Here is a 27,740-nt window from a genome sequence, read left to right as displayed (position 1 = left end):
TCACCTCAGCCTCCCAAAGGCGCGGGATTACAGGCTGAGCCACCGAGCCCGGCATATTCCTAGTTTAAAAGCCTGGTTTTGCCTAGGTGTGGTGGCTCATGTCTGTAATCCCAGCACTTTGGAAGGCCAAAGTGGGAGGACTGTTTGAGCCCAACAGTTCGAGACCCGCCTAGCATTATAGCAAGACCTTGTTTCTACAAAAAAATTTAAAATATAAGCCGGCTGTGGTGGTGTGTGCCCGCAGTCCCAGCGACTCAGGAGGCTGAGGCAGAAGGATCACCTGAGCCCAAAATGTTGAGGCTGCAATCATGCCACTGCACTCCGGCTGGGTGACAGAGTGAGACCCTGACACAAGCTTGTTTTTTGCAATGTTTACTATTAGTCAATATGGTTGAGTTAGACAACTGGGCAAGCAACTTCTCTTTCTCTTATTTAGCCTTCCTGGTTTGGGACCATCCCGAATCTGAAGTGATACAAATATAAGCATCTTTGGTCATGATTCCCACTGATAAGATCCAGATGGGAATTAATAATTTTCTGAGATTTCTTTATGGATAATCCACTAACACCTCGTCACCTAAGTACTTCCTCTTAGTTAATCATATTAACATCGACTTGGTTATCCAAGTCAAAAACATCAAGTTTATTCCTCCTTCTGTATTAACAAACTCCTATTTCATGGTCTCTTAAGTTCTGCCACTTTTATTTCAAAAGTGTGTTAAGTTTGTTCCTTCCTCCTGACTGTCACTGTCTCTCTCCTGGCCTAGCCATTTCTCCCTGTTTTTCCCAATTCAAGTCTCTTCTTTTACGTCGAATCTCTACAGTGTTGCCACAGGTAGTCTTCTAAAATTCAGATCTGATCCTGTCGTTTCTCCTCTGCAAAAACCTGTGATGACTGCTCTAGCTTACACAATAGAATCCGAACTTCTGAATGTGACAGAGGGCCCCAGATCTGTCTCCGTGTTCTTTTCTCCCTGACTTCATTCCTCCTGACACCTGTGTTCCAGACGCACCAGGTGATTTTCATATTCAAAATGTGCCCTTCACTCATGCCTTTATTCCTTTGCTTTAGAAATCCCTGTTTGTCTCGTTGCCCTTTCTGGATGTCCTTTTCTCCCCTGGGTCTTTGTGTGAATTTGAGTTTCCACCATTTATCATTGTTTCTCTTGAGCTCTGGTTGGTTGTGTATGATCTGTTCCCTTTACTTGGCTCTGAATGCCTTGAGGGCACTGCACCAGATGAGGAGGTAGCAGTCCATAGGTGTTTGTGGCTTTTACTCATTTTTTATTCAGGAGGGTTCAGCCATTATGAGACAAGTTGAGCCAAAAGTGTAGAAAAGACAATTGCAACAGGATGCTAAAAATGAGATTCTTTTCGCCTTTAGAAGCTACTGAGGGGCTAGCCTGATGAACATCAGGTCATAAAAATGAGAATGAAAAACTGTTCCTTCCCATGTGCAGATTTACAAAGGAAATGATATCAAAGACTTGTTCCTGTCAAACAGAGGACACAAAAATGGGACACAGAATGGAATGGGTGAAAGGTGTTTGATAAAGGCGTTTTTCAACAGAGATGCACACTGTCTGTGGGTCACACTTTCTTTTGCGGGGAGGTGTGGGGCGGTGCTACCTTCTTACCTTAAGCTTTAATAAAAAGAAGATTCAAAAGGACTACCTGGAGAGCACTGAAATGTGTTCCCTGACATTGAGCGACACAGACCCTGGGAGTCACTAGGTTTTGACAGGCTGGAGAAATCTAGGGCCAGAGGAGGGCTGATGACTCTGATTTTGGGCCTGAGTGGGGTCTGTCTTCATTCCCATAGTTATTGTGGTAGTAACACACGAGGGCCAGGTGAAAGGTGAAAGGGAGTCGGAGAGGGACATCTTGAGTCCTGTCCAACAGAATTATCTAGAGGGAACAGAAGTATCAGTAGAGGGAGACTGGAGATGCCCCCTAAACGGAGAAAATGTCTGCTTAAACTATCAGTCATGGAATGCTCAGTCCCCCATCGAGCAGGATGTCTCTACTTTTTCTTACTCCTCAAGTTTTATCACTGAAGGGCAAAGACAGCAGCTCTCAGGAGGAAGAGAAAGTTAGTCCCCAGAGAAGAAAACAGAATGACTGTGTCATGGTATCAACGCAGGCTCGCAGCCTGAATGCACATTCATGGTATGGATCTTATGCCATCAAGTTCTGAGTTTCGATTATTTTATGGACTTGACATTTTGGTTTGTGAATTGCGATCCCTTGAAATCAAGACTCTTTTTCTAATCCAAAGACTTTTATTATCTGAGAGTGACTACAAGGTCATGGATCTGCCCAAGTCTTCAGCTTAAGGCAGGGGAAGATTTCTCCCTCTGTTCAGAGGATGCTTAAAGGAACTGTAGAAGCCAAACATAAATTTGTGTTTTGATCAAAATTCACGAGTCATGCTTGTTCAACATACTGTTTACACAGGCAATGGTACTCTGTTGTCCATATAATGGGTGCTTTCTGCCTTTTTTATGTTTGAGGCAGAAAAATAGCTGAGAGGTGCCCTCTTCATTTGTGTCTTTGTTTTCTGATACTAATGAATATTAGCATTTTTTTGTTTACTAATGTTCAAAATCCAACAAGGCTGTCTGAAGTGCGCGTCCCGCATCAAAGGCTTAATCAAGAGTTCTCATGTTTTATGCCATGAACTGTAGATCCCTGTTCTCATGAAGAATATTTAAATGATGAGCCATGCTTGTAAAAAAAGCAATACATTGAATTGTTAAAAATGTCACTATACAGAAAGAAAAAGCAGCCTTTAGGAAAGCTGTTTTGGGTACTGGAAACAAAGGTGATGTTAAAACATTTAGTGGCTGGAACACTATCATAAGTTAGCACATACATTGGAAAACTTGGTTTTATTCTCTAAGCAATATGAATTATGAAACTGCTTGTTGAATTACATGTGCTTTAGTACAAATAGTGCATTCAATTTTTCTAACAAATTCCAAATATAAGTTGTTAATTTTTAGAAATTGTTTGTGGATCTTTGCTTGACTCAGATATCATTCTCTAGATGATGTTCTTGTATGAGCCATGGCGATACAGATAATCACATAACATTCTTCCAATGACTTCCAATTAAGTTGTCATTAGACGCTAATTAGTAAGCAAATAAACATTTTTCTAGTTTTTATAACACTCAGATTTTTACATATATGTATTTGCTATCTTTATTTTTGACTGTCATGAAAGTTGTTTAGTAGAGTATTTGATTAGGTCAAACCTAATCCATTAGCTAAAACATCTATTGTTGGGTTGCTCAGGTTCAAATTCCAGCTCTGCCATTGAATTTTAAATGACCTCACTATGCCCCGGTTTCCTCATCCAGAAAATGAGGATGCTGATAATTTCAGTATTCTTCGTAGTTAGCATATGTTTGTAAAGATGCCTGCCACAATCATTCCACAAGCATAAAATTAATATTGTTAATGCCCACGTCAGTTGGGCTTTGGGTGGGGTTAAAATGGCGGTGAATTTCCACATGGAACATAAAAAGGCTTTACCTTAAGCCTCTGCTAACCCCAAATTATCCCAAGGGGCCCACTGCTCACAACCTCCTTCTGTTGTTGGTCTCCTTGGTGCCTATTGTCCATCTCTCACACTGCTAAAGTTCAAGTCCTGTGGTGACTGTCGTTTTCATAAGCAACCAGATGAGGAAGAGGGAATGGAGACTGGTAGCAGGTAACCATAGCTAAGGTATTGTTGTATGTGCACTAGTATTCGCCTTCCAGCATGTCCCCGAGGGCATTGTCTCCTCTGTGGGGTGCCAATCTCCTTCTGACTTGGAGGTGTGGGGAAAAGCAGGGACAGGGATGGGCAAATAAGAGCTGTAGCAAGCCAGCAGGCTGCTAGGTGCCAGCATAGACCTCCACTTGGGCTTCCTATATTTGGGCTGGTCAGGCCAAGGCCAGTCCTCCAGAGACCTGGGGGGATAGTAGTAGTCACTGGTGACGCTGAAAGGGACTGGAGCAGAATCTTGAAACCTTTCCACTGTGCTGAATGTTAACTTTGTAGAAACTAGGATTAAAGACATCTGCGGAGCACAGGGGAACAGGTTTGGGTGGCCAAGGAGGGCAATAGTAAGGGGCAGGAGGCTTGCATGGCAAGTCTTTCAATAGTTAACAACTTATACAGCTGAATAAGGTGTATGTTGCCTGAACATCAGCTCTGGGTTTAAGAACACAGAACTTCACAAGAGGTCCAACACTTCACTGTATCTAAACTGCTATGGATGCAATCCTGACGTGTACCCCACAACTTACAAACTCTAAATCTGATGTCTAATGCCTACAGCAATGAGTAAAAGTGAAGGAGGTGGGCTGGGAGAAATAAGCACAGCCGGGCACAGTGGCCAATAAAGGGAATAAGACCCATCTCAGAGGTACCCATGGACCAGCTCCAGCCAGCTGTTACCGTGGGAGAAGGCAGGTCCAGTGCTGCCAAATTTATTAACTTTTCAAAAGAAGATTCAAATCTGGGACTGTGTGTGTGTGAACTTGAATCTGGAAACAATGTGCAGGCCAAACAAAGCACATATGGAGGCCACAGGTCTATTACGTCAATCAGGCCTGGAGGCCAGAAGGTTTTTTATAGAATTTAAGAAAGTAGAAGTGGGAACAGCTGAGGCCTTAAAGGAGGCTTTAAGGAGTGTGTTTAGGATGGTTCATCGTGTTCAAGAAAACCTAAGCGAAGGACTTTGTGTTTTTAAACAATTTTAGGTTGCTAGACTGTGTACTTTTGACAATATTCTAGCCCTTAATTATTTAAGTCATAGTTCTACTAGTAAGTGCCACACCATACACAAGAGGAACATTTTTCTCTGTAAGTTGCTTTGAATATTATCCTGTCATCCTGTAATATATATGATTAATTTGTCTTTTCAAGGTAAATAAATTCTTCTTTGCCTTGTTAATTAATAAGAACAGAAATCAAGAATTTGATTGTGATTCGTGCTTCGGGACAAATGTCTTAATCCCTGTGATTTAAAGACTCTTTGAAGGACAACATGAGTGCTGATTTTAATAAATAATTAAAGAGAAACTCTAATGAGTTTTGCTAGGTTCTACAAAATCTGCATTATTAGCACAGGGAGACTGAATGAAAAGTGATGCCATTGATAAGAAAATTAAGTTTTTGCCAAGTTACAGTGATTCGAGGGCTGGAAAACCTCTAATACAAAAGTATTTCTTCTATCAGGCATAGCTTCCTACTCCTTGGTATCTAGTTCGACATCAGAGGTCGCGATGCTGCCTCAAATAATCTTATGTATCATTTTCATCTATCAGAGGGTTGCAACAGAACTCTTTCTTCATAAGGACATGAGCAGGGATGGAATATGCTGAGTGCTTTTTATTTAGAGCTGTGGGGTACAAGTGCGGGTTAACAACCTAAGTAGGCTGATTGCCAGTGAAGTTTGGATTTCTAACTACTGAGTGCTTCTTGAACTGTAATGTGCTGATGAATCAAAGAATGTCATAAGAATGTTGTAAGTTGGTCTGGGGGGAAGCCTGAGAATTTGCATTTCTCACACGCTCCCTGATGAAGCCTGAGAACAGTTGGACTAGCCAGGAACTAAGAAATGAAAAAAGATAGAGAACAGTGCTGTGACTATCATGGCTATCTGTTTTTTATGGCCTGTTCAGCATCCATTCCTCTCTCTTCTGGCAGTAGTAGTCTGAATTACCTTGGAAGGAAACCTTTCCTCTCCATGATTAACTCAAGTAGTTCGGATGAGGTCACTTCTCCCCTTACTTTCTTCCCATCCCAACCACCTGTGGCAGAGTTGGGTCTGCAAGCCAAGCCTGGCCAACCTGCCTACGTGGGCAGGTGATCCAAGTAGTTCCATAATTTCACATCCTGGATTTTGGCTAGTGCTACTGGGAAGGTGGCGTTCTTTGATAAGTTGTGACAACTGGAGCTTTGGTGCCCATCATGGAAGGAATGCCTGCCCGAAAATGCGGAGGAAGCAGAACGAAAGTTGGAAAGATTTCTGGTGACATCTTTTGAGTGTCTGAATTCAGCCATGCCTGAGGCACATACACTTGTCTAGCTGGTTACTTGAGCCAATAAATTCACCTTTATGCTTAAGCTGACTTAGAGTTTCACTTGCAACAGATAGCATCTTGCTAATACAGTAATGATAAAAAACCAAATTCCCTTATTAATTAGGTGAGTTGATATAAAATCATCTAGCATACAGGGCTTCACACATGGTAGGAATTTGCAGATAATAGTAGCCTTCGCTTCACAATTTGTCTTTTGGCTGGATCAAACAACGTACACACACACACACACACACACACACACACACACACACTTTTTTTTTTCCCCATGAAAGAATAGACAATCTGAAACTAAAACTAGCAGTTAGGTGACAAGCAATTTTATTTTGCAAAACAATCACTATACAGCAACAAATACATTTGCAAATTTGATTGAGAAACATGAACTAACTACAACCAGCCATTGAAGAAATGCCTTTCTATGGTAACAGGCTCTAGAATTATCAGAAGAAAGAAACCTCCCAAAGATTTGTAATGGTGTGTTGGAACCCTGGAATCCCAGCATACAGAGTATACTTTTTGTTGATTTTTTTCTTTTTGCTAAAGTTGAAGTAGAATTTTATGGTTGACATTTTATTTACTGAATTTGAAAATAAGTTTGCTCCTGCAGAGGGACTTGGCCTCCACCTACACATCTAGGCCAAAAATCCTAGGTGTAAAAAAACTCAATGCTGATTTTAGCACATCAGTCTTTAGAGGAATGCTTAGAATTTGCCTTCCGAGGCCATGAATCTACCTTATCTTTGCTATTTAGACCAGGAATAGTTTATTTCCCTTTTTGTGGCTTGAAAAATAGGAGAAAAACTGTAATTGCAGTTATGTCAGAATCAACCACATTGATTATTTCTTTAATAAATCACCGACATGACATAATATATTGTCTGAATATCCCATCCCTGCTGTGTTGTGTGTGTGTGTGTGTGTGTGTGTGTGTGTGTGTGTGTGACAAGGCCACCACGAATAGTACATTCTTCAGCCATATACCTAGCTGGTGTTACACAGGTGTCATGCTTGGAGGTGGGATGTCAGCCCATCACCCTGCTGGAACCCAGCAGGTGTATCCAGAGAGAGTTGGTTCCTAAATGAACATGGCCTTTGAAACTCATCATAAGCTCGGGTCTTTCCTGCATCACTGTAAGGTATCCAATTTTTGGTTGCAGGCAACCCAGAGAGTGAGTTCATTAGAGAAGTTGGCCTTTTAACTCTGCATAATTCTGGATTACTTACGTATTCTTAAACAGGTTCTCCAAGGCTAAAGCCCGAGAGAAACTGGCAACAGTAGATCTAGAATTGAGACCATGAAGATTTCATTTCTAGATCAGCGTATGTGTTCCCACAAGAGTGGTGTTCAGAAAGCTTAATTTGAGTCGTTATCTTGAGAGTGAAGGCAAGTTGGGGTTCACCCCTTAACCCCACAAGAAGACATACAGCCTGTGTGTTTCTCTCTTGTACTGATACAAATGACCAGTCCCTTTTTGTTAACCTTATAACCTTTGTATGCATTTCCACACAAAGCCAGAACAATGTATTCATTATAATTCTGCTGTGATTGGAAAGAAAGATTTGTTTGAATGTCAAATCTAATAATGTAGTGCCTTATTTAATCTTTATTTTGGGCCTGTATTTGTAAGAAACTGAATTTTAATATGTTGAACATATTAATATGTTGAACATAATATGTTGAATTTTAATATGTTTACTCAGTCTTAATATTTATAAACAATTTAAACAAGGTTGAAAAAAATACTTTAAGACATGTTTGGTTGTGTAAAATCTCTCAGCTGAGAATAAACAGTCTGTGTTTGCTCCCAGGGTTTCTCTTGTGACAATCATATTGGTTGTGATATCCACTGGGTCATAAAACGTCACTTGTGTCTCTCTGTCTTTGCATCCCTTGGTTTTGGTTTTAGATGGTCCTATACTTCCTTGTTGCTTCAGTCCATCCACATCATTTCTTCCTTTATATTCAGGAATTGATTTGGATCAAAGAGATCAAACATCTAATGAACCATTTGTCTTTAATTGTTCAAGTCCAGCCTACCAGTCCTGAGCAAGAAAAAGAACAGATAAGATACTGAAAATGGTCCATCAATCTGGTAACTCTTTGACCTATTCGGGCTATTGACTATTTCGTTTCCTTGCTTATTTCTAAGTTCAAGATGAATGATTTGTGAGAGGCATTAATTCATTGATTTGTAATTTCTAGACTGGATGTAAAGTCACACTGTGTATCAAGTCACGTTGTGGTCCTTTACAGAGCGGAATGTTGAAGTCCTGGGGAAAAAAATGGATTTAGATATCTGCATCTCAAAGGCCTTGTAGCTATAGCTTTTCAAAATATTGTGTTTTCCTTTCTGTTCAAGGGATCTTTACTTTGGGTAAGGAAGCCAAATATCTTCTATCAGAGAATTTAATAAACAGATATTACTTGAAGTCATGGGAAAACATGTTCTAAACTACCATGGTTAGTTTCAACTTTAGCAAATGGAAAAAAAAGAAAGAAAGGAAAAAAAATCTTAAGTTAGTTTCATGAATAATCATAGGAATAAAATCCAAACTATTCATGATTAAAAATGAGATAAATCCATAATCTTAAACCAACAATCTGTAAACCCTTTTATGTATAACTGGACCCACCCCACAAACTCCATGTTGGTGAAAGCAAAGAAAAATAATTTTTTCTAGCATCACGGGAGAGATTTGTATCTGGCACTAAAACAGGGTTACAGCTTTGAGTTGTTACAGAAAGCAACTTCATGCTAAAATTTTTTGTCTTTTTAAGGTATTTTTTTTCAATAGGGAGCGAACCCTGCTAACATCTACTTTCACATACCTAAAATTGTTAACACCAAAGGGTGCAGGAGACACAGATACTGTGAATAAAGAAGTATAATATTCAAGTATATGAGGAAGTATCACAAATGGCCACAGAGAAATATATATATATATTTATATCTATAATACTGTATCAAACAGATGGAAAGGGGGCGTGAAACTGGTAGTGTGGACACAAATCTAGTTGATCAAACCGATAATTCTAATCAGACATGAACCCGTCCTAATGCAAGCGCGTCGTTCCTAAGAGATGCACTTTTACACCCCTTCCTCAACCACAGCTCAAATGCTTTCCAACTATTTTGTAATTAGTTAAATAATTTATTGGATTGACATACTCTCATATAATTATCCAGGTCCCAAATGTTAATAACTTAATTGAATCTTTCTTCCCATTTATACAAAATAACACTTTAAAAAATTGTATTTCTTACATGCTCTTCCCTTCCTGCAATCAGACTCCTTGATTTAATTTAACCTGAAAAAAGTGACAATGGGCAGTTTTTATGTTCTCACTCAGAAACAGAACGGTGAAATGAGCAGCTTGGATTTTAACAAGGCCTTTCAGAATGTAGTGGGTAGCCTTCAGGCACATGAAAGGTAAAAATGCAATTTTTAAAATAATAATACTCCATGCAAAACAGAGCAGAGCAAAAATAACTGTCCAAGTGTACCCATGTAAAGCCAGTGTCTTCCTGTTGCAAATGGAAATCAGGTCAATTTCTGCATATACTATTCATTTTTAAATATAAAATTGTAACAATTACTACAGTTTGGGGATGAGATTATTTATTTTATGGTTTGTAAAGAACGAATATAACACCTGCTCAGAGCCCACTCCTGCCAAGAGCTCATGCCTAAATATTATTACTTCGACGCTAAATGAGAAATATTCACAAGCCCTGCTTAGCGAGTGCAGCAGTGACATCCTCAGCCAAAGTGGCAAGCTGAGGAGATTCGAGCAGGTTGATGCTTCCGGAAGAGGAGACGTTGCTGAGTCGTCGGGGTGATGCCACGCTGGATCTGCCTGGGGACTGTGTAATGATCTCAGCCCCATGGTCCACGCGCGCTTTAGCATGCTCTCTGAAGTTCAACTTTTGGCTGTCAATCTGTTTAAGACAAGCATCAGTCCTTGTTAACTCAAACATCTTATCTGGCCCCTAGCTCTGTCTCTGTACCCCAGAGCTGATGTGAATGTGACTTCTGTTCAGCTCTGTCAGCCCTACTTCTTATTTGTCCAAGTCTTCGATCTGAGACCTATTTTGATAGAGTATTTCAGAATTTTTTTTTTTTTTAAAAAAAGGACAAGAGTGGCTCATGACCTTGTTTCTTACCTTGACATTGCCGCCTCCAGGTACATGATGAGCATTGTCAAGAGAACCAACTTTAGCTTGGGCCTTTTCTTTGAAATCTAGTTTTACACTCTCAATTTTCACACGCCCACCACCTATGAGGGGGAAAAAAAGGCTTTTAAATGCCTTGCTAAAATTATAGCTTGTTTGTGTAGTGACTACTTCCCCCCAAAATGATGATAGTAGATAGACTACTGCAAACCACAAGTTTATTAACTATACTATTCCTCTGACCATCAATGTAAAAAGAATCTTTTAGAATTTCTAGTCCATACCATTTCCCGATAGGATCCCAAATCAAGGCATCCTTCTTAGACTATTACATGGATTGCTTCACGTAATAATATCTTACTTCCTTATCCATATCTAACCCAATAAATCAGAGGGGTGAGAGTGCCATGTTCCACCCTGCAGTGTAGTCTTCTCCAACCCTGCAGCTCTTGATCTGGCTTTCAAATATAAGGAGCTCTTCTACACTGGGTACATTAGTTCTCCTTTTGCCTGTCCTTGACCACTTCTGAATGTCTGCCGATGTCTTCGACCTGGAAAGACGCTGGATCAGACGCTTCATTTATTCATCTTCATCTAAGAGATTTGCTTTCACTTTAATCAGCAGCTTGGTTTTGACTATATGCATTCTTCTGAAAGTCAGGGGACAGTGATGTGGCCCTCCACAATCATTGCATCTTGCTTGGGATTTTGATTTGGAAAAAAAAAAAAAATGCTTGAGGGGTTCTATAAAAACATGAAATGGAATTTTCAGTTTTGGATTCTTGTTGCTCATGTATCTCTGTAGACCAAAGAGGGAGGTCTGTTAAGGACAGGTCTCTTCAGCCTTGTGGTGTTATTCTCATGCAATACCTAGATACCTATGATCGTGCCCAACTGCCTGGTCAGAGCCTCTTGAAATTATATGGTGTTATCAGATTACATTTTAGAGAAAGATGCATTCATTCTTCTCCTGATGGTTTTGAAAGTACATGATGTTATTTAACTCATGCTTTAAAAAGATGTAGTTATTCTTTCTTCAAAACATGCATCATGTGATGGAGTGTTATTCTTCCCACATTTTACCTGGCCATGTGAATCTCACTTGATTGTGATGAGCTTAGTATGTCTCATAACGATTCATACAAACAGACTTGTCTTGGTTAGAGGCTAGAGAATGTTGGACTATTGAGATGAGAGCGACTTCTTTGGGATCTTATTTTGTATTTTTGGTAGTCTCTGACAGAAATTGCTTTTTTTATGATTATATATTGTGTCAATATAATCTTGTTACATTTTTGCTGAACTCTTTTGAGAGGGAAAATTGATAATGTAATATTGACCCAAAATATATTCAGAAAGGAAACTTGAGAAGTCTATTTCTGGTGAGGTTCCATTAGAAATGCTCCAACTGTTGGAGAATCCAGAGCTCTAGACTTTAGAGATCTATGCCCCATTTTTGAAGAATTGTGGCACACACACCCAGGAGCAGTAATTGTTAATGACTACTATCTTTGACAAGCTTTATAAGTGAAGTTGGGAATAACACATATTTCAATGTGTGCCTCCAGGTGTTAAATTATTTTATATTCTCCTTAGATATTCTATATTCCAGAGTAACTTTGTGAAAAGTTAGCTGTTGTCAAAGATCACCATACAAACACTTCTCTTTGATTTAGCCATTTGATTCAGTGATATTAGAAGAGCTAGATTTAGAAACCCATGTGAGTCCATGATAACAGCCTTTTATGATCAACAAATCATACACAGAATACATCCTTATCCATATAAGATTTTTCTGTGTATCCAGACTTCAGATGATTTTGACTAACAGCATCCTTACTGTCAGGAATTAGAGTCCAGCATTTTCTTTTGTATTCTGCAAGAAAACAGGCAGTGATACTGCTGATATGTCAGTACAAAGTCAATTCAGTTTTTTGCAGACTTTGGAAGATATGTACTATGGGACCACATCCCTGCTTCTTCATGAATGACAGAGAAGCTGTCCATGGTAGCAGTTCTGAAATCAGTAATGATGACTCCATATATGTAGTTTCTAACTCTTTGATTGCTTTATGAATATCCTTTGACAAAACAAATTCTAATTTCTATACATTTTCAATGCATTTATTCTAATGTGAACCTTATCCTACCTATCTTTATTTTTCAATCCATAAATTCTTAATAATTCTCTGGTCTGACATCTCATTAATCTCAATTGTTATTTATACCTCGTATCTGACAACTTTTGACACAAAGATTAATGGAAACAACCTATTACCTGGTTTGTATGTTAAGATGCCAAGCATGGATAGTTAAAACCAACTGCTTTCTTTTCATCCTTCTACCATTCAACGGGATAAATATTGTCAAACTATTATCAAGAAAATTACAAATTTGATAGTTATCCATTATTACATATATAGGGAGGTAGAATTTAACAAAAAATACATAATACATCATATTCAGAAAGAATGACTCCTAGTATGTTACCATCACATTTTAAAGAGAAAAGATACCAGCAAGTATGAATACAAATTCTATTTTAGAGCACTAGTCCTAAGATATTCTGAAAAACAAAAGAGCTCCATGATCAAATAAGTTGAGAAAAGACTGTATTATGCTGGGGAGTCACATTGCTTAGTGTCTTAATAAGGGATCTAACAAAATCCTCAGATAAGCTCATTTTTTCAACTTTGCAAAGAAAGTACAATCCTTGTTTTACATACTGCAGAAAAACAATTTTATAAAAAATTATCTTTGGAACTGCTTTCAGTCAATGTTAGTGCATATGAATATATGACCCAATGAATTTTACAGACTACTATAGAATATGACTTGCTGGTCATAAAAGACTACATATTTCAAAAGGGCTCCAGTAAGCATGTTGAGGACATAAAGATAAATGTATCTTATGTACCTTTTAATTTTTAACCTGTTCTATGATGTGTGGCCTATTCATGGTCATTGGGTTCACTTGTTGAAAATGAAGATGCCTCGAAATTTCTAACTTGTTTCTAGTAATAAAAGTATAAAGTGTAAGAATTTTGAAACATCCAATTAGGAATTTCACAACAATAAAAAATTGCTTGTCAATTTTCTTAGTCCAATTAAATATTTCTCAAGCTATTAAAAAGTATTTATTTACCTGGCCTGTGGCGGATGTTCTTCAGGGAGCCACATTTGGATGTCACATGGCTTAGGTCTATTTTCTTGGTAACAATTTGTACCTATGTGAACCACATAAAACATACTTAAAATAGTTAAAACAAGGACAAAACCCCTAAGTTTACACGTAAAATCTAGAAACACACCCAAACTCGTAACATACAACAGCATAACTAAAAGGCCAAGCTGAAATACACACACAGAGGAAGACATAATTTTCCATATGTTCTTCCACATGTTTGGATTGGAAAGAAGGACCCAAGTGCAAGAAAACCCTGAAATAGAATATTTTATTAGTTGAAAGTAAATCATGCCACTAGTAGACAGAAACACTTGTATTAATAAGGCAAGGTTCTACTCTGAGAATTAAGCAACATTGTGTTAAACCTCTCCATAAGCAAAGAGCCAAGAGAAGAGATAAATTACTTTTTACAAAGTGATTTTTTCATAAAAGTGAGCAATGTTGTTCAAAATTATAAGACCAACATTGCTTCAAGACACAAGAAGAAAGTTCTAAATGTGCTTTCCTAAACTGCTATTAAATTGTCATATCTCAGCTAGATAAAAATTTTTATTGCACACCAGATTACAAATGAGAGCAACATTTTTTTCTTTTTTGTGTTTTACTGAAAATGTTTCCTTTCCCACTACCTGGAGCAGTGCTTCTCCAAGTGTGGCCCAATGTCGTCTGCACCAGAATATATGGGAATGCACTCTGCGCATTGGAACAAGTGAACGTTTTCCACAGGAAAGCATAAGACTATTGTTTTGGGGACTGAAGCTCCCCAGTTACTTAAAAATCTTTAGTTAACCTAGTTTATCCTTTTTTACTTAGGTGTTTTTACCAGCAGCACTTGCAGTAGAGGATAGCCAAGCCCATCCTCAAATACCCTCAAGGACTGGGGTTCCTTCTGTGAGAGTTCCAAGTGGTGTGATTTACAGTCAGGGAAACGGGGAGGAGTTGCAACCTTGCCAGTGTAAAGACTGACTCTAAGGCTTAGCCAAGCATCCTTGAAGGAGCCCAGCAAACAAGGCTACTGACTTTCCACGATAGTGATATTTTATGCTCAGTGAAGTTACTTTGACGATCAGGTGACAGCTCCTTGTAGAAGGCACTTTGTTTGTCTCTCTCTCTTCACTGCTTGACTCCACTTCTGCCCAGTTGAGGAGCAAATAGCCAACAGTTATTAGACAGATGACAATTCTAATTTTGATATGCTGTAAGTTACTTGAGTCACAAATTATTTGAACCTGATGTTTAGGTGACAGGATCTGTCACATAGTCAGCCTGATTCACCTTTAAAAATTTATTCTTATTTTATAAAGAACCATGCTCCCTTTAGCTTGAGCTTGCCTGACCATTTCAAATCTGCTTCAACTTCACTTGAGAAACATGGATTCATCTCTCCTTTCCTCCCATAGGATACTATTTACATTAAATGAAAGGGACAGGAAAAAAAATTCCATCAAGATAAAGTGTATGCTGGGACTTGAATCCTTTCACTTTGAATTATAGATGAACCATGCTTCACCCGTTTTGTATTATTCTAAAATGATATCCTAACTTTCATGAATAATGAACCTCTGAAGATTGACATTACATACTTTGGGCATTTACAAGTATATCAGTCTTTGCCTCAAGGGTAATTTAAACGGAGTTAGAAAAGTGTGTGCCCAGCTGACTTTTGCAGGGAAGTAGAGACAGCATGAAGAAATTCCTTGAAGACAAAAAGGCCAGCAAACAAAGTTGGCAAGTGAAGTGGGCTTGCCATCCTCCAGAAAACGATGGCACATTCCACCAAGGTTTTCCTTTCCAGCCGAAAGCAAAAGGTTCGCTGATGATCTTACAAGGAAAGGAGAGGAAGCTGATCACTGAAAACGAGAGGCTGACAAGCTACCACATCAGAGGACATGTGGAACAGCAGTGAGAAGGGAGGAGTGTGCTGGGAAGGTGGCAGGAGAGGAGGCAGGGTGCTGGCTGTGCGGGTAACTCCACACAATCAGGACAGTGTTCTCAGAGATGCTTCTACTTACATTTCCGCCCCCAGCCGAATGTTTGATGTTATCCTTGGAACCACATCTGGATTGAACTTTGCTAAAATCGATCTTCTTGTTTAAAATCCTAACCTAAAAGGAATTGGAGGTAACTTCACTGTGCATTTTTCTTTCAAGATGCTGGGTATAGGGAACCAGGATGTGTAGCATCAAACTCACTTCCACCTACGTATTTGTCTAAGGGAGAAACTAACACTGCAAAATTCTACCATGCAAATATGAACCCTTATTTCTCTGCACCCCAAAGGGCCAAATGCTAGAGAGCCCCAGGCACCCCAGTTGTACCTAAGTATGATCTGGCAACAATTAGAGGGACTGAACAATAAAACTTGAATAACCTCTGATGGGGAGGTGCCCAATGCAGGCAACACTGGGATTCAGGTTCTCTCTGGGTAAGGTTCAATAGTAGTGAATGCTCAATCTTGTTCAGTACAGGATCCTAAAAGCTATTCCCATTTCCCCAACTCCTCAGTGTTAGCCATCACGATTATTAATCACCTTGTACACTTGACTTTACTGTTCTATAGGTTCCCGTAGCACAAGTGAGGTTCACAAATAGTCTGGCTGAATGACCTAGGTCAGAGTCCTCATTCACCCAGGAGAAGAACCCTTGGTTTCCTGGAAGGGTCAACAAAGAGACTCCGGGTTTGCTCTGCTAAACAGGACTTTACGATTCCCTTGCAAGTTTGGCCCAGTGGCCTTCTGAAGGGTTCCTTTGGCAACTGCTCAAGAGCAGCCAATTTCCATGGATAATCACATGGAAGCTCTATTTCCTTGAGGAAAGGAAAGAAAACCAAGGTTCATTAGCTGCCTTGTACTAGGTCATACAGACATAGTCCCAGGCCTTGATTGGGTCCAGCAGATTTGAGGTTAGGTGATTTATTTCTGTTTTCAGGAAGTCAAGCCTTCATCGTGAAGAAAACAGCAAATCCAGATCTGGAAAGACATTATTCTGGTGTAACGTGCAATGTCATAACTCTTGTGACTTCTTTCGTTTGTTTTCTGAACCTTGCATGTTTTAGAGGACAAGTAAGCAACGTAAGCATGAAAAGAAAAGTTTATTTTTGTTATTGATGTTGTTATTGTTATTTGTTCTGTTTTACTTTGGCTACTGCTATTTTCCCCTCTTCCTGCCACTGCAGTAGCTAAAGAGAAAATCACATCTTCAATGCTTTAGGGGACAGCTTATCCTCTTACTAAAAACAAAAAACAAAACAAAACCAGATACATTTACCCTTGATACACAGTCATCTACAAGAATGTTAACACATCTCTTGGTATTTGCAGAAAAGAATGAAAAATTCAGAAGGACATTGAATCTTGACTATTTTTAACCAGGCAAAACTTAAATTGCAGTGCCTCCTAACATAGACAAGACAGCTTGTCCCTTGCAGGGAAATATCACTGGCAGCTTTCATCAGCAACCCAAGGAAAGGGCCTCTTGTCAACATTTGAATTCAGAAGACTGAATGATTGAGCTACCCTTTGGGGCATAATAAAAATTCTATCTTGAACAGAGTTGAAGGTATCACAGAGTCTATATCTAACAGTAAGTGTAGTTGCCTATAAAAGTTCCACATAAGCTATAAATGCTGATAGTTTTAAACCAATAGAGATCATTACATTAAAAATTTCATAGACAAGTTATTTTCAGAAGGCAGATAATTTTATCTATGACCATATCACCATAAATGTGCCCAATCTCGTCTTGTCCCAGAAGCTAAGCAGGGTCAGGTCTGGTTAGTACTTGGATGGGAGAAAGCAAATAATTTTGATTTGTTACTTCTAAATGATAATACTTTAAGTTATTCTCCATGAGTATCAAACTATTTTGGCAATGAAATAGACTTCATGTGAACTCTTTTAGTAATCCTTGAGTATATACAGGATTTCATATTTTGTCTAAAAATTTTAATTTAGAGATCATTAGATCATTTAATTTACTGATCAAGTGACTCATTGCCAAGTGATCAAAAGCCAAACATTAAATCTGATTCACTTGTTACATAAATGGAAGTTCCAAATTCAGTTTCATAAATCTGTTTGACCTTAAGGTTTAATGAACAGTTTAACAATCTTTATGATTTCCAAAACAAATGATTCAATACTAAATGGTTACATTGTCAACATTATTTAGAATCTTAAAATCTTACAACTTTCTTTTATTGATTTTATACAGATTTTCTGGAAAGTCATGAATTTTTAAAATTGAAACAACTAACTGGACTTTTTTGATGGTAGACTTTCTTAACCTACGTCTACTCAACCTATAATGTGTACAAGACCCTTCGTCTGCATCCCTGGCACATCCTTTACTGTATTGTAAAGAAAATACTGTATTGCATTTCTGAATTGCGATATCTCCATAGTATAATATTTTTGTCTAAGATGAGGCAAATTATGACAGCATAAATATAAATAGCCTCTTTAGACCTTCATATTCTATCTTGCTTACTGGTTGAATAGAGAGAGACAGAAACACTTTGAACAGTAGGTACTTGATGCTTGGTAAGATTTACACTCCAGCTTGACAAACTTGTACGTGAGTACCCAGACAGCCCATGTGACTCACATTTAGGCTTTAGCAAAATTACAAATTACTTCACACCAAAGAGTTCTAGGGGTATTTACAAGTAATTAACACCTGAGAAATAATTCTGCAAATATCAGCAATTCCACAAGACAGAAAAGTAGATGGCTGTTGTGAAGGAAAAGGCAATATTTCTGAGTAGTTTTTTTTTTTTTTAAATCAAAGACTAGTTTTAACTTTCTGGGTTCTATGGATCTAAACTCAAATTTACTTCTCTGGGAAGGAATTTTCAGTTTTAGAAAACCTTTTGTTTTCCTAAAAGCCTTTGTCAAGAAAAATTATCTTAACATTTTAGAGATTGTCTAGGAAAAAAAACCTGACAAATTTCTATTTACCAAATGAACTAAATTTCTATGCTCATGGTATGAAGAAAAAAAATCTGAATAATAATTACGCAGGATTATCTCTAAACGACATTTTAATCTTAGTTAATTTACTTAAACCAACATTTTTACTTGCACTATTAACACAAAATAGGGTAATTTAAAAGAGTGCAATGATCATCATTTCTGCACACTTCACAGTGGAAGTAAAATATATTAATTAATCGGGCCATCTTCTTAAAGTTCTGCCCTATTTAATATTTCCCCAAACTTCCTATTTCTTAGGGAGGCAACCAGAGTTCTCAGTAACTCTGACTTTGGAATTTATCTGTTATCTTGTGCTTACTTTACGTTATTATCTCTTTCTAGAAAGCATCATTCCAACTTGAGCCTGTAACAGATCTGTCTTCAAGCCCCACCCAATCAATGCCTCCAGTGGGAGCTGCCAAAAAAGGATTTTAGTCTCATAAATCTTATGAAGATATTCATGATTTCCTTGCATAAACAGTCAACTTTTCACTCACACAAAGGTCGTATGGCATAAAGAGTAGTGTAAGTGTACGCTACTGGAGTTAAAACATTAGTCAGAATTACTTTATTTTAATTTTATCTATCTATTCTTCAACTACAATAGGGAAGAACATTGTCGTGACTTTCTGGATATTCTTTGTATGACTCTACTTGGATTTTATCATGAGGGTTTAATGGAAATGATCTGCCACTGGACGCTCTCTGCATATACGCTTAATTGTTCCTTTAGATAAATTAAACCTTTTTTCCCCTAAAAAGTGTTTGCCCCAGGAAAGGATAGAAAGACAAAATGCAGTATATGCCTGTGGACAAGAACAGATCTTTCTTACTGGCTAACTGGAAATATGAAACATGTAAAATGAAAGAAAATACATTCCTAATGTAAAGTTTTCAGTAAAACAGTTTGTAAGCCAGAGGCATTTACCCCAATGTCAACTTGAATTTCTTGAGCAGTAAGATTCTGATTTTGAAAAACGTTTGACACTCTGATGCTGCTTTTTTTCCCTTAACCCTCAGACATCCTTTAGGTATGAGCTTTTGCTGCAACATCATGTCTCTCTTTCACTCTCTGATGTTGTCTTGGGAAGAATGCTTTTGTGAAAGGGTGGCAGACAGTGACACAACTGACTTCTCCCTCAACCTTGCAGGGGTTTAAACTCCTTTGGGGGTTTTCATCATTTCTCAAGAGTGCTTAAAATCGAGTCCTTCTCTGTCCTTGTATTACAAAAACATCTTTCTGTCTCTCTCAAAAGTTTTTCCTATTATGTAACATTTAATGTAATGAAAACTATTTATCTAGCCTCTAAAATCCTGAGGTTTCCCATACTAAAACAAAATATGACTTACATCAGATATTCCTGAAGACTGAAAGTTCTTTGGTACAGATGATGTTCTTAAGCTTCATCTGTTTAAAACTTTGCACTCTGGTTAAAATGCATTCAGGTATACAAACCTACGGCCCATTTCGAATTTTAGTCAGCACTGCCTACACTTAAATAATTCTTGAAAACTCTTTGTGTCAGATACAAACAATAAACATATTTAAATATGTATCAAATAGAACTACAGCTTATGTCAAATTGCACAATTCTGCTAACACTCTAAAGTAAAATGATAAGTTGCAGGAACAGATTTTCCTATGCAGGCTATGCCACATGGCACATAAAGTAGAACCCACACTAAAAAAAACCTTGGGATGAATAGATGATGCTTAAGTAAAGTGAAAGTGGAAGAGACATTAATGAGTGTAGGCATCAGATCCATTGTTAAATATTTCTAAGTGATCTCTCATTGGGAGCTGAAAGGAACATTATAAGCACTGTGTGAAATTCATGAAAACAAGCAGATAATGAACTGTTTCAAATTCTGTACGATGTTTTCTTGACATTATGTACTACATATATTATACATACTACAGCATATGCTCTATATTATACTTTCTTAACATTAACTTTCTTCTTTAGTTTAGATTTTTAAGAAATTCTAAGGAATAGTTGAAGTCAGTGAAGAAAATAGTTTTTAAATAGTCTGCTGGGTTATCTGAAAATAACCTGAGATTCAAGGCTCCTTCCCATGTACTCATGGACATGGCTGTGAATGAACAGCACACAAAAAGGTCTCAGCTTTGTAAACCCAAAGTAATATTTTTTCTTAATTTTAAATAATTAATACTTACTAATCCTAGCTCCCAAACTTTTCATTACCCTACAAAAGACATTTGAATGATAGCTACAAAATTTGATTGCATAAAGACAGGGTGTCTGAACTTAAGGAGCTATCATTATCATTTTGAGATAATGATGACTTTGACACCAAAACAAAACAAAAGAAAAACCTTGTCAATATAATATGATGCATTTCAGTGGATAGTTTTTCTTCATGCTGGGTTGACTGACAGTATTTTAAAGTTCACAGGGTATTTTATTATTCCTTTTATTTCACACTTATTATAGTCCTACGGAGGTGGGAGAAATGACTGAGAAAGAACTTAAAATTAAATATGGACAAGACATTAAAAAAAAAAGAAAGAACATTAAAAAAAACACACCAAAAGTCTCCTTTCTGGCAGATTGTAGACATCAGGCCTCATCGCCTTCTATTCCGCCCTGTGTCATTTAGTACTCACTGTCTTTAGTTTTAGTACATATTTGATCAAACAATATGTGAGTGAAAAAAACCTGTTCAATCTTTCTCTCATCTTATATTTTATATACATACCTATATATTAATAGCACCCAGTAGACTTTAATAGTGATAATCATCATAATTTTATATAATGGGGGAAAATCCTGTTTCACTATAATTTATTAGTTGCCTCCAGAATTAATTAAATTTTTTTACTTGAAGATAAAATTAAAGGTAAGTTACTCAGAATGTAAAAGGCCTAAAAATGGTTTATAAAAAATATAGTTTGAGAATAACTGATAAAACTTTATAAAAATATATAAAATATTTCACATTATATTTCACAAATTTTATCCCTTCCTTTTCCCCTCTCTGTCACTCCCCCTTCTCTAATTACACTCCTATTTTAGAAATACTGCTCTTTTACTCAACTTCAAGTTGCCCTTTGTAGCACAAATTTATTAGAATACTTAAATGAATGTTTTTTGATGAGCTGTAATGCAAAAGTACTGTCATATTTTATGTAGAATCATGTGTTTGAGAACTTAAAATGACTTCAGAGTCTACTGAAATGAAATGGTGCTATATACAAAAATGAGTATTATTTTCTTGTTTCTATTCTACAAATAAGAAACCAGAGGATCATAAAAATCAGTATCAAGGTCACACAATACTTTAATAGAAGAACTGAACCAATAACTCAACTCAAATCCTGGTCCAATGTTCTTTTGGCCAAAATTCATTGCGATCCAAACATGAAGGTTTTCTTTTGGATGATAATTATTATGGCCATAAGACATTCACAATCAGTAAACAATGTCACTAGATATAATACATTCCTTCTATGAACATGGTATGCTACATTTATTTAATTTATGTGGAATAACTATTTATTGAGCACCTACTATGTTTGAGACCCTGAGGACAACATGGACCTCATCCCTGACTTCATGGAGCTTATGGCCTAGTTGGTGAAACAAGATAGACATTAAATAACTATACAATAGAATGGTTAATGGGAAGCATAGTGAAAAGGTTTGGTTACAATATAGAGACTATATCAGATGAAGCAAAGGACAAACGATTCCTAATGGGCCATGAGCGGTACCAGTCCCCAGTCCAGGGGTGTTGGGGACCCCTATATTAAAGTTACAACTTCAAATTTACTCTCAGCTTCATGAATGATAATTACACGGGTATTTTTCTCAACACCTAGAGACTACATATCACTATTACAAAACCTGTCTCCTGTAGACTTTCTATATAGGGTCTATAGTCCTATCCTTTGCAATGCTTCTGAGTTGGCCGTGATCCATTCAAATATCCTAGGATAATCAATTTACAACTGGGAACAATGTGTTAGCGGCTTTAATTTCTTCAACAGTGTGTGCTTAAAGATACTTAATCAGATAACAAGGTCTTTAGCATATCATCTTGATAATTTTTAAGAAGCTCTAAAATACATTTTCCCCCTGGTCATTTTATGAAATGGGAGCTCAAGCAATGCAGTCAAAACCTCCAGTTTAACCTGTACAGAAAAATACTTCTCCTAACTCCCTGTATCTGAGATCATACACTGTAAAGGCTTTTAAGGGTATAGTACTGAAGTGTTAAATGCTATATTTTTTCCTACAAAGACAGTTACAGTCCAATTGAGTTGCATATTGATTTCCTAATTCATTTTACCCTCAAATTTAAATGCATTTATGCCATCTCAAATATCTTCCATATGTTTATCTTGGTGAGGAACTACCTCCTGCTTCTGCAAAAAAAGTCACTTCATAACTCCACCATTGCGGATTTTTTCCAAGTCATCTGATGCTTGTGATAGGGTAATTTTGAAGCAGGTTACCAATTGCCTGATGAAAAAAGGCACTTTCATATAACAGTGTGATTTGAGGCTATTTTTATTCTTTCCATGATTTTTTTTTTTTTTTTTTGGTCATATGTCTTTACTAGTTCTTAACTAGCATAATCTCTAGGGAAGTTTCAGTTTAGCTCACATGAATAAGACTTTTTATATCAATTTTATGAATCACCAAATATAGTAGAAGTCATTAAAATTAGACATAAAAATAAACCAGCTATGATAAAGAATCAGAAAAAAAAAAACAGATGTCTCCATATATTTTGGATCGATTTAACCTTAGAGATTCTTGCAAAGCTGAAACTAAAACCACTCTTTTCCATCTCTACCTCAAGGAGTCCTTTGAAAAAAAATCAAATATTGTGAAATTTCTAGGTCAAATTATAACAACTTTTCCCTTTGTATTACATTTTTTAGTTTTAATAAAATGAAATTATCTTGAACATATTTTCTTGTGATTCTAAGAAAAACAGATTCTTTGAAGTATCAACATTTCCCAGAATATGAGCAAGTAAACTCCGCATTTAGTCAAGAAAAGTACCTAGGTATGGGGATATTTGTGAAAAGCGAATTAATTTTTAAATCTGCATGACAATCACTCTATTTTAAAGGATGTCGTATCAAAAGCAAAAATAAAGAACTTTCCAAAGATAACAGAGTAATTGTATTACATTTACTATTTTAAATTATTCATGTAAGAATATTTAAAAAATGCAACATAAAAGATCTCAAATATTTCCATCTTTTGGATGTGCAAAACTCTACTGAACACAAAGAATAGTTTGAATTTTTTGTAATTATAGGCTTAAATTTGGTAGAATTTTTCTTTTTCTTTTTCTTTTTTTTTGCTTAAAAATGTTTATTGTAGTTCATATTTTTTATAACATCTTTCTATGGACTATATTACTATAGAATGTTATAACCGTTCTGAAAAGGGCATACTGATCTCTCCCCTTCTGGTCCTTTGGTCTTTTTTTTTTTTTTTTTTTAATTCCTTGGGTTTTCTTGAAGAGAATCATAATGAGACAGCAAAGAAGTCTGTTGCTAAAGGAAGGAGCAACATTAAATTTTTCATTCAGCGATGAGTAGGAGTGCTCGATAGCTTTAGATTTTGGCAAGCTCTTTCTTCTAAACCTGCCTGAAAATAGATTTTCTTTGGCATGAAGGAAGGATACCATAAATCAGTGGTGGAAAATATAAGAGACAAGAAAAAGAATGGCAAAAACAAATATTGAGGTTAAAAAGAAAAGGCTTTCTTGGAACACTGAGAAGGCATTACGAGTTCACATACAAGGTTTCTGAATTTTTCCTTCTTTCAAAGAGTGGATGCTTTCTTTTATATCTTCAATGACAAAAGTCAAACTACTCTGAGTAGATAAATATTATAAGAGAAATGTTAAATAATATTTGGAAGATTTCCTTCCAGGCTAATTGCTTTGTCCAAACATATACTGTATAAGCAAGGCTCAGGTCAAGACAGAACTCAAAGCCCCCTGATTGGAAAGATATGAATGTTTGCTCTGGAATTGAAGTTAAGAGTTAATAAGAGAGCTTTACTAGTAACTTGATTCAATATGATTAACCTTAAGTAGAAGTTCAAAGGCTACAATTTCATTCATCAGAACCATACAGGGTTGACTATTTACTATCGCCATGAATACCTATCCTATGCAATGGTTAGACAGTAGTAGCCAGAGAACAAACTTGGTCAAACATTCTCTTATTTTGGAATGAACATAAGGCAATGGTAGAAAATGTCATAGGAAATCCTTGGGGAGGCAGATGAAATTGGAATCACTAAAAGAAAGCCAAATGAGCTCCTGGTCAGAATCTAAAATAGAAAACTCAAATTTATAGCAGAAATGTAACTTTAGTCTTAAATTAAAATTCAAAAAGCAATAGAGACACATTCAGAAGAGATCTGCCAGTCCATCAACTAAACGTTTCTCCTATACTGTTAAACCAATTTTTATCCAATATTAACCAGAAGAAATGGACATATCATGTCAATTTCATTACATTTTACAGGCTAGCTTTCTCAGATAAAGTCCAAACTCTTAGCAATAACTTGTAACCAGTAGTTCTTTAATATCACCACCTCTCCTTTAAGAGTTGTCAGCATATAATATGAGGAAGGGAACATAACAATGAATGAGACCTTATGTCCGGCAGCAAATATGTATTCACACGATTCTTACCTGCCCCCCCTTAGGCTGGTACTTGATGTTGTCTGTCGATCCGATTTTGGACTTGACATTCTTCAGGTCTGGCAGTGGTTGGTTAATGAGCCGAAGCTGCTTGGGAGTAGCAGGAGATTTTGGAGGGGTGCGTATGATGGCGACTTTCTTCTCACTGGGCACCAAGACAGCAGACCTGGGCGTTCCCGGTGTGTGAGGGGTCCTGGGATAGCTAGGGGTTCCAGGAGTGCCAGGCGTGCGTGAAGAGTAACTTGGTGGGGTGCCAGGAGTGATGGCAGTTGATCCAGGGGTTGTGGGTGTGGAGGTGCCACTCTTGCCTGCTCTGCGAATTGGCTCTGACCCTACATGAACAAATAAGACCCAAACCAAAGCACAACATCAGAACGTTCTCCCCAAAACCTCCCTTGTCCCATTGAACGTTAGAAGTCATAATATGCTCAGTCTCGAAAGTGTTAAGAAATATTTATGAATTATCACGATAATGCTCAAAAAGGCAAGAGTCCCCTTTCTGAAATTAAGTTCATATCAAGTGAACCTTCTTTTGAACATGCATTGCTATCCACACACAGATAACAATGATTTTTTTTTCTGATTTATTCTCCTTCACTCTCATTATGAATGTGTCAAAAACTATTTTCTTTTTGTGTGATCATTAAGGCACAAGAACTTGCCTTTAGATGAAAAAGGTTTACACTGAATAGTGTATGAGGACCTGTATTTATTGCAGATTCCTTAAACGCTATGCAGATCATTCCTTCCTCTACGAAGTAAATTCATCCTGAGATACAAGTGAACACTCAACATAGAATGGCATGTTGAAGGAACATGGTTTTGTCTATGTAGAAAAGTATTAACTGAATCACGTTTCAATATTACTTCCTTATCTTATATTGAGGAACACTATGAGTTGCAAATGTGTTTATCAAAAGCTGTCAGACATTGTTATTCTGTATCATGGATCTGCTCTGTAAGGAAACTCAGCGCTTCAAAAAAAAAAAAAAAAGTCTGTTTCTTTCTTAACAGTATAGTCCTGGGGAACCTCACAACTGATAGCATTTCTCCCTTGTTTTTGTCACTAATTCGGTAGTTTGTAGTTAAGTCCATAATCCTGAACTGTTATTTATACAGGATCTTCTGAGACAGTTCTTTGCCTCAAGTTGAGCTCAGCCTCATATTATTTTACCTCCTCCCCAGTTCCTACACTATGTTTCTCTCATTAGTTTTTTAATGCTTTAAATGAAATTTCAAATACTTTTCTGGAAGAATTATATAAAAAGGATATAACATCCTATACATTTCAAAGACCAAACAATTTATAACCACACACACGATACAAAAGTCAGAGGCAGTTCTAATTATTCCTAATTAAGAAATGAAAACACTGAGGCTCATTTACTCAGATACTACTAAATTCTAAGCCAACTACAATATTTAGCTTTTGAGAATTCACATTTTTAAAGCACTCAAATATCATTTTTAACGTGTATTTTATAGGAAAGGCATACTTTTTATTTTTTACTGCTGAATATGTGTACCTTACAAAATCAACGGATCTTCTGAAATTTTGTAGAGATATAACTCAATTTTAAAGTCACTGGAGTAAAAGGATTTCTGAGAAGGGGACATTTGGTTTTTGCTTAAACATTTACAAGAAGTGAGCCCAAGAAAGCTTCTTAGATAATTGTGATCTATAGATAGCATGAATCTACCCATCCGCCTAGGTTCAATCTCCTGGAAAAACAAAACAATGTTACTTCCTCTTTCAGTGAATAGTTTTCATGTAGCAAATGAAAGTGCCCTATGTCCTTTTGGTCTTTCAATATAGGGCACAACATAGACTCTTCAACTGATAATATACAATGGGACATGAGAAGATTAAAGCAGTAAATTAGTGTGTATTCTGTAATTTTTTTATTGCCTCCCACAAGAGTGACATTTCAAGATCAGAATGATACAACTACATCCAACTTGGCTTTTTGTAGCTTTCTTGCCCCTAGTTTGTGTATGGACTAAGTTTTTAATGTAGACTTAAGTCTGTCATTATGTCCCTCTGAAAAATTTCTTCAAAACACATTTCTTTTCTTTCTCAACATTTTCTCTATGACTTTGGCAATTTTGAACAGCCCAGATATTCTGGGAAGAGGGATCTTCTCTGTATTATTTGACATTGTAGCTAGCCCTGGTGACTTTCATGGCACTGAATACAGTAGATGCTCACCACTTTTTTTTTTAACAGAATGTATTGGATTCAGAATTTATCAAAGTGTGCTGAAGTGTTTTTTACTTTACAGAAACTGAGCTAAAGCAATATTGGATGGGAATAAGAATTTTTACCAAAAGAATATATTTTTTTCTCAAAGTAAAAGTCATTTCCATACTTGTAGAAAATGGCTTTAAGCTGAAGAAAAGTAAAGGTGGAAGGTTTTGTGAGCATCTGGAGAAAGAGGATACATCACAAATACCAAGTATACTGCTTTTCTACCTATATGATCAATTTTATTGTGATAAGTATGTTTTAGTTATCAGAATAATAAACTTAATTTTTCCTATTTGTTCTGACATTGAAGAAGTTAAATCTAAGATCCAAAACCATTTTAAAGATATTTATGAG

General features: G+C 36.9%; 1 protein-coding gene across 4 annotated transcripts in view; it reads right to left on the bottom strand.

The window, feature by feature from the left end:
• Positions 1-6,396: 6,396 nt before the first annotated feature.
• The window catches only part of MAP2 (microtubule associated protein 2), a 162,999-nt gene continuing 141,655 nt past the window's right edge, over positions 6,397-27,740 (bottom strand). For 3 of the 4 annotated variants that reach the window (XM_021707813.1, XM_021707814.1, XM_021707816.1), the window contains 4 exons: positions 25,130-25,470; positions 13,422-13,503; positions 10,268-10,380; positions 6,397-10,042 (listed from right to left, as the gene is read on the bottom strand). In XM_021707813.1, the coding sequence (XP_021563488.1) occupies positions 9,827-10,042; positions 10,268-10,380; positions 13,422-13,503; positions 25,130-25,470 (752 nt within the window). In that variant the 3' untranslated portion in view covers positions 6,397-9,826. Of the gene's footprint in view, positions 10,043-10,267; positions 10,381-13,421; positions 13,504-15,475; positions 15,569-25,129; positions 25,471-27,740 lie in introns of all 4 variants that reach the window. The other variant, XM_021707815.1, reaches the window with a different exon arrangement.

This window comes from Carlito syrichta, unplaced genomic scaffold, assembly GCF_000164805.1.
Source record: "Carlito syrichta isolate Samal-C Ts95f unplaced genomic scaffold, Tarsius_syrichta-2.0.1 Scaffold126439, whole genome shotgun sequence".
Classification (NCBI taxonomy): Eukaryota; Metazoa; Chordata; class Mammalia; order Primates; family Tarsiidae; genus Carlito; species Carlito syrichta.
This window is presented reverse-complemented; position numbering and strand designations above follow the sequence as displayed.